This window comes from Urocampus carinirostris, chromosome 9 (genome assembly GCF_059441175.1).
Source record: "Urocampus carinirostris isolate Australia breed hairy pipefish chromosome 9, RoL_Ucar_1.0, whole genome shotgun sequence".
Lineage (NCBI taxonomy): Eukaryota > Metazoa > Chordata > Actinopteri > Syngnathiformes > Syngnathidae > Urocampus > Urocampus carinirostris.
The window spans coordinates 28,313,834-28,321,526 of NC_142357.1; the positions used below are offsets into that span (position 1 = coordinate 28,313,834).

At 40.6% G+C, this 7,693-nt stretch overlaps 1 protein-coding gene across 1 annotated transcript; it reads right to left on the bottom strand.

Moving 5' to 3' along the window:
* Positions 1–273: 273 nt before the first annotated feature.
* dusp1 (dual specificity phosphatase 1) lies at positions 274–5,662 on the bottom strand. The gene is made up of 4 exons (XM_088343428.1): positions 5,067–5,662; positions 2,887–3,032; positions 2,587–2,806; positions 274–1,194 (listed from the first exon to the last, which is right to left on the bottom strand). Exons 1-4 carry the CDS (start codon positions 5,473–5,475, stop codon positions 839–841), a joined length of 1,131 nt encoding a protein of 376 aa, XP_088199554.1. The 5' UTR covers positions 5,476–5,662; the 3' UTR covers positions 274–838.
* Positions 5,663–7,693: the final 2,031 nt, after the last annotated feature.

The window sequence follows — 7,693 nt, forward strand, 5'->3', positions numbered from 1 at the left end:
TATCAAGGTATGTTTCGAATTTTGTTTTAGTTTTTCAATGCACATCAATCTTTATTATCCCCCTGGCCTCACTCACCCCACTGCTAAATTTTTATAACCAAATTTGTCCGCTGTTGAAAAAGGATTGTCCGCCCCTAATAAATCTATCCGTCCATTTCGAGATGATTATTTACATAAAAAAAGAAAAAAAAGATTGTATCTGGCATGTGTTCACTTATACCTTTAAGAAATAATTTAGTTCAAACAACAGAATGAAAAGGCCACCACAAGATGTACAAATACATTTCATATTTATTCCATTGTATAAAAACATTGAATAGCTCGTATGCAAAAATAGATATACTAGAGAAATATATTACTTTACTTCAATAAATACGTCAGATAGCAATCACTGCAGACCACCTGCCCAACGCAGGCCTCGCAGTACACAGTACAGAAACATGAGGTAATAAATGGTCGCTTTCCCCATCTCATCAGGATCGTCATGATTAGCAAAAAAGGCAAACATTGGCTTTCAAATCGCTTTCTTCCGGCGCATCTACGAAAAACTGCGGGGATACATTCGTTGTTCTTCAAATGAAGCAGTAACTTGTCAGCATAGGTTGATAATTGGATCGCTTAACTAGGAAGCAAAATACACTTTTGTGAGGTCAACATTCCTGAGACTGCCGTTAGCCCTCTGATTTGTTATCCATAAACGATTGTGATTATCAAAAGCATTGGCTTTCATGTAGCAGAATCCTTGAGCTGCCCTCGAATTGACATCAAGAGTCCAACGCACGTTTTCGTGCAGTGATACCAGCACCACTGTTTTTTCGAGTCACTAGTTATTTTTGTGTCAGCAGCTGGGCGAGGTGGTGATAGGACTGTGGAGAAAGGAGAGCTGACTGGCCGAAGAGTGCACGGGGATGGACACGGGAAAGTTGAAAACGGTCCCGCCATTTCCGATAGCAGGGCTGCCGGCCTCCGAAGAGCAAGTTGAGGATGCCAGCACTTGCGATTCGAATTGCAGGAGCTGCCCCATGAAACTGAAGTTTGGCGAGATGATGCTGCGCCGCTGCTTGACAAACTCGAAGGCCTCGTCTAGTTTGACCCGATTGGTGCGCATGAGGTAAGCCAGGCAGATGGTGGCCGACCGGGAAATTCCCGCTTGGCAGTGGACGAACACGCGGCCGCCCTTGTTACGAACTGAATCTGAAAGGGGAAAAAAAAAAGGGCGGGTTAAAAAGGTATTCCCTCCCAAAATTGTTTTCTCATTTAGGCTCAAAACGTGTAGTTGTCTCGCCACAACTATGCAAATATGTTGCGAAATGTACCGCACAACAGGTGGCTCAAGAAATTTAGTCTCAAAGTGGACCCATCTGGCTGTCATTTAAGGAACACATCACTTTTAAAATGGCGAATCCCATTAACATAACGTGTGAGGCCAGCTCCAAAACAGACAGCGATTGTAGTGAACAACGATTGCATAGCGCTCATTTCTGTTTGCATTGTGGGGTTCCTTTTTTTCCCCACAGTGTGGTGGGATAACTTTGTCTGGCTAGCTCCAGGTTAGCATAGGGGCTGCCAAGGGAGTTCCTGTTTTGTTTGCTCCTGTTTGCAGCTTGTGTTGTTTGGCTGGCTCGCATGACGTTAACATCAGTTTTGCCATGTTCCTTGATTTAATCCGGGCCGACTTTATGTTTATTGCTGTAGCTTTGGCTACTTTCAGTTGTTGGTTATCGGTTAACCTGGCTGCCCTAACCCTTATTTGCACCACTAATGCATAAAGCACTCGTAACTTCTTCAACTTATTAACATGTAAAACAAAACACGCTTGCTAGGGTGATAAAATGCATTATCGTGGAAAATAATTAGAATCTACAGATTAAATATGTATGGATTTCTGGCAAAATCATATATATACTATTTCCTCAAATTTTACATGTTTAAGAATTTGGGATTACCTTCAAGTTAGCATAACGCGGTTTACAATTGATTTTGAAAACCTGAGAGCGTTGTTAATAGGCCAGCAGGGGGTGAAAGCTTTTGAGGGTCAAATCAAAAGGGGGTGGGTCCCGTACATAAAGGAGGAAGCCAACCCACCCCCAGTGGGAACAGTGATCCGGGAGGAAGCCCGCCAGTGAGCGGGGAGAAGTCGGCTTTTGTGGAGACACAACAAAAGAATGTGGCATGTGTGTTTGGTGGGGGAAGGCTGATGATGTAACCAATGGAGCTTCTGCTGAGCCAGCTGCTCCGTTTTTTGGAGGGAACTTTTTCAAATGTAAATCCCAAAGGAAATGGGGGTTGCGGTTTTTTGGGTCCCCTAATTTGATACACACTCATTTAGTACCAAAATATATCTTAAAAAAAAAAGGTATTTTCTAAAATTGGTCTTTTTTTTTCAAACAACCTAAAAAATTGTTGAAAATGGAACAGCCCCTTAAACTTTGTACAAAAAGACCCCCCAAAAGGGTTAATTTGATTTAATATCTTCTTCCCAGAGTTTAATTTCTCAGGAGGTACTTTACATATATTATAAAGGCCATTCAAAACTAGCAGAAACAGAATCAGTTCCAACCAATAAAAATCAAACATAATACTAACCGATAAACTCGATAGCCACGTTGAACCAGGCGCTTATGTCCGCTTTGTGGTTGTCCTCCACCGGGATGCTTTTATACACAAACGAGTCTTCGAAGTGGTTGGGGCAGTTGGCGGAGACATTTATGAGGGCCGTGATCCCCAACATGTCCAGCATATCCTTCCGTGACGCATGGTAAGCGCTGCCCAGGTACAGGAAGGGCAAGATTTCCACCGGACCACCCTGGAATAGCAGATGCATGAGCACTGGAGGCAAACTTCTCACTCTGAGCATGCGTATAAAAATTAAATTAAAAAACTAACCTGGTCATAGAGGGGTGTGTTGCATGGGCTACAGCTCGGGTCTGCACTTCCTGGGTGGCTGGAGCTGAGTGGTAAACTGAGCCCCTGGGAGGGAGACGGTTTGGTGCACATTTCTGGATACTCTTTGGAAAACGCGTCAAATCCACCTGAAGGAATAAAAATTGAGTAATGAGCGTGATCACCAAAAAAGGCAGGGGTTCCCAAACTTTTTCCTGGGGGAGGTCACAAAAAACTGTTCCCAGTTTTCAACAGAAAAAGTGTGACCATTGCAGTAGTGCCTGAATATAAAACAATGTATTGTTTCCCAAAAGGCCACATTCAAATCACTCTTCCGGATTCTTTACAGAACAAACGTCAGAAAATAAATAATAGCTCTATTATAGAGATGAATTATAACCCTCTCTGGATTCTTCGCAGAACAAAAGTCAGAGAATAAATATAACACTATTCATGAAATAAGTAATAAAGTTCCACCAAGGGGTGTACGAACTACCAGGGTTGTTGGGGCACCACTTCCTGTACTCTGTCTTGGGCAGTACAGTCTGGTAGCGCCCACCCCACTCTAGGCTGTTTTTTGGGTGGGGGTTTGCTCCCCCACGTGAAACAAATAATGATAGTTTCCATCGTTACCTATAGCAGGAAAATCTTCCTGATCTGATTCAAATACAGCAGCATCATTATATAGTTGCCGTTGTTTTTCAGTGTTAAGAAATGAGCCGGACCTCGGCATTGACTGGCAGCGATGAGTGACAAACTCATATGAGATGCTAGATCACTAGAGAAGATTTATTTTGTTTAGAATTGTAAGAATTTAAGGATAGTGGGATGTGTAGACGCGTTCTAAGGGATGGGCAGGGCACCTGCATGATGCGGCAGGGGTAAACCAGTGAAAGCTGTCGGGCCCTGCTGTTGAACAAAAGAGTGTGTTGTGTCACCCTGACCAGAGTGACATGGCCGCTTTCTTGTGTCCCGTTTCATCTGGAGGGACGAAAGCATGACCAACTCAGGTGCCGAGGTGCCTAACTTGTTTGGGTATTTGGGTTGGCTATGGTCCAAAAAGGTTTCTGTGTGTTTTTTTTCTATTTTTTCCATTTTTATTTTCTTTGTTATTATTTGTGTTTGTCTTGCTGTCGGTCACCCCTCTTAAGGGATATGACCAAGGTAGATAGATATAATTCTAAGTATCTTTGTGCCGTGACTATAGATAATGTGACAAATGAGATGAAACCCAACGGCCCTTTTTTATATGAAATCAATATGAATGGAAGTCAAATGGTAAGAGTTTACACCATGGTGACCAGGGATTGAATTCTGTCACAACTATAAACGCGTAACCAGATTTTTTTATGTTAAAAAGTATTCACTGCTATTGCTCTGAAATTCCTTCCTACCCATTTAAACGTCCCACCAATGCCCTGTGCTTTGTTTTCGTCATACCCATCAAATGTGCCTCTGAAAGCAGTGAGTACTTACAATTTTCATTTATTCTGTCTCATCTGGAGGGACGAAAGCATGAACAACTTAGGTGCCGAGGTGCATAACTTGTTTGGGTGTTTGGGCATTTGGGTTGGCCATGGTCCAAACATTTTTGTGTGTGTTTTTTGCTATTTTTTCCTTTTTATTTTCCTTGTTATTGTATATGTTTGTCTTGCTGTCGGTCAACCCTCTTGAGGGATATGACCAAGCTAGATAGAATAGATAGATAGAATAAATTTAGTCTCATTTGAGTCTTTACCCGCTTAGAAATACTGTTTTATGACATAACTTTTACGGCTGGTGTGTTTACTGTGGTAATTATTTCAACATGGTGTTTGTTGACTATGGTATTTAGGCAGTGTACAGTATGTATGCATGCCAACCCTCGTTTCATTTCATCATCAAAAGTTATGTTTGCGAGAATCCAGAGTTGCAGTGTTGCTGGTTTTACTTTATTATAAAGAAAACAAAATTGCTGCTGTCAGGTCATCTCAATATAGGACCTCTCGAGAGGGTAGTATTTTGTGGAGGCGGGCCTTAGTTTGGAAACCACTGAAAAAGGGAACAACTGCTTTGGAAGCTGCAGTCTATTCCTGAATTGTTTACAGCAGCAGCTGTTATGGTGACAGCTGAAAACTACAGTTGTTGCCACACAAACACACACACACAACAAACGCTAGCCTGACACTTTTAAATATATATACCTTTAAGAATGAAGACACTCGCTCCACAGGGATCCCGGCACAGGGCTCCAACAGCCAGCATCAAAGTCCCTTCTTTCTTGGCTTGGCTTATATCGCAAGTTTGGTCGTCCAGGAGGACCACCGAATGGTACTCGCCGGACACAAGCCGACATCGAGTGTCCTCGTTTGGAACAATATGCTCGAGTCCCAGGCCGCCTCTAGCGCGTCTCCGGACGATGCTGCTGAAGCGCACATTGCTGGAGGCCGCAATGTGGGAGGCGTTAAAGGACAAAAAGGAGCGGCAGTCCAGTACCAGGACACGCGGGCTGTCGGCCTCCAACAGACCGCGAAGGGACGCACAGTCGATGGTGCCCACCTCCATTATGACCATAGTAGGGCGACGGGAAAGGAAGGTTAGATCCAAATACATATAGGTAGAAACTTGAGGAGCTGCTAGTTCAAGTTCCGATTGAGACAACCTCCCCCAAAAAACAACTAAAAAAAGATAAAAAGTAACTTTAAGTCTCCTTTAAAAGTATCCGCTGCTGTTTTTTCCTTCTTTCCCGGTGCGATCGTTGCGGCAGTTTTCGACGAGGCAACTGTGAAAGTGGAGTGGAAGCACTTTGTTTATATACGGCCCCGGGCTTGTGAATGGGAGGCCACTGACGTCACAAGCTCCTCCCACTTGGCGTCTTGCCAGGGTTGATGACGTCAAAGGCACGCGCAGGGAGCGAGTTGAACCACAGGGTTGCGCGCATGCGCAAATTGTCGGGACATTTTGGTCCCGGGCACGCTCACGTAGTCAGCGTCTTCTCGGCGCGGGCACGTACGAAACGAAAAAGTATGTTGTTTCGACACTTTTTGTTGATGTGCTCATCGGATTTGGTTGAGTAAGTGTGAATAAAAATACGCAAACAAAATAAAAACTAAAAGTATTGTAAAAATATTTGTGCTTGTTTACAAAAAAAATTAAATTGTACTTTTTTTTTTACAGTTAAATTCTGTTTATAAAATTGATTTTTCTTTAAAAATGAATAAAAAATATTGTGCTATGTTACTTCAAATGTTTTTTGTACTTGCTCATCACATTTGGGTAACTAATTGTGAGAAAAAATACACCAACATTAAAAAAATTAAAAAATAAAAACTAACAAAAACAAAACGCTGACTTGTAAAATAAAAGTACTGCGAACTCACCAAAACTCTACCACTTGTTCCCCCTTGAAAACGCCTATCATCTCAAAAACAAAAATCTACCGTTTTTTAAAATTCAAACCATACACACAAATCTTGTTCCTCGAATTGTATTTTAGTGTAGTCCAATTTTATTTTGAAACGAGATTAAGTGTGCGTGAATAAACCCCTCCAACGACAGAAGGAAGGAAATGATGTTGAACTGCTCTTTGAGGGGGGGATTTTATTCTATTTTGTATAGGAAATTGTTAAAAACTTATTGAAAACTGTGTGTTAAAAATATTATGTAACCGTACATTTTAAGTTTTTTTCCCAGTTAATTATTTTAAATGAAAATAGTTGTATTATTATATTTTTATCATATATTATAGTTATAAACTAGCTAACTAACTACCTAGATTCCTTGCTAACTACCTAATAGGTGGATAGATAGATAGAGACAGAGAGAGAGAGAGAGAGAGAGAGAGAGAGAGAGAGAGAGAGAGAGATGGTTGGAGAGATTTATGGATAGATAGATAGATAGATTTATAGATAGATAGATGGCTGGAGAGATTTATAGATAGATAGATAGATGGTTAGGTAGGTAGGTAGATAGATAGATAGATAGATAGATAGATAGATAGATAGATAGATAGATAGATAGATAGATAGATGGATGGATGGATGGATGGATGGATGGATGGATGGATGGATAGATAGATAGATAGATAGATAGATAGATAGATAGATAGATAGATAGATAGATAGATAGATAGATAGATAGATAGATAGATAGATAGATAGATAGATAGATAGATAGATAGATAGATAGATAGATAGAGTTAGTTGGCGGGGTTGGAGAGATGGATGGTTGAAAAGATAGATAGATGATTGAAAAAATAGATAGATGGATAGATAGATAGTTGGCTGGTAGATAGATGGTTGAAAAGAGATAGATAGATAGATAGATAGTTGGAGAGATAGATAGATAGATAGATAGATAGATAGATAGATAGATAGATAGATAGATAGATAGATAGATAGATAGATAGATAGATAGATAGATAGATATATACCTTGAAAACGTCTCAACTGAAATAATAATATCTTTACGTTAATGAAAATAACCGTTAAATGGTTAATACACACAAAAAGAATAAGATTCCGGTTGAGTATGTTTAAATATATACAGTCAGATACAAACTGTTTATTGATATTTTTTATCCTCTTTTACGGTAAAGCGTATGGCGGGAAACATGCCGATATCTATTTCTTAAAACCGTTCCATCTGACATTATGCTTCTAATGATCACAGCTCAGATAAACAGATGCCTTTCCTCTCTTGAATTCTGAATCCGCCATTTTTTTCGTCTTCACTAAAGAACAAAATTATCAGAAATTATTAGAAACCTTGGGTAGTCTTAAACTTGGCTACACATTCCTCCATGTCATTTCAATCAAGCTCAAACCTAATT

Coding starts and splice junctions, on each gene's coding strand:
- dusp1 (XM_088343428.1), bottom strand. CDS start 5,475: ATGTATTTGGATCTAACCTTCCTTTCCCGTCGCCCTACTATGGTCATA. Junction 3,033..5,066: donor GAGTGTCTTCATTCTTAAAG/GTATATATATTT, acceptor TTATTCCTTCAG/GTGGATTTGACGCGTTTTCC. Junction 1,195..2,586: donor CGTGGCTATCGAGTTTATCG/GTTAGTATTATG, acceptor TTCCCCTTTCAG/ATTCAGTTCGTAACAAGGGC.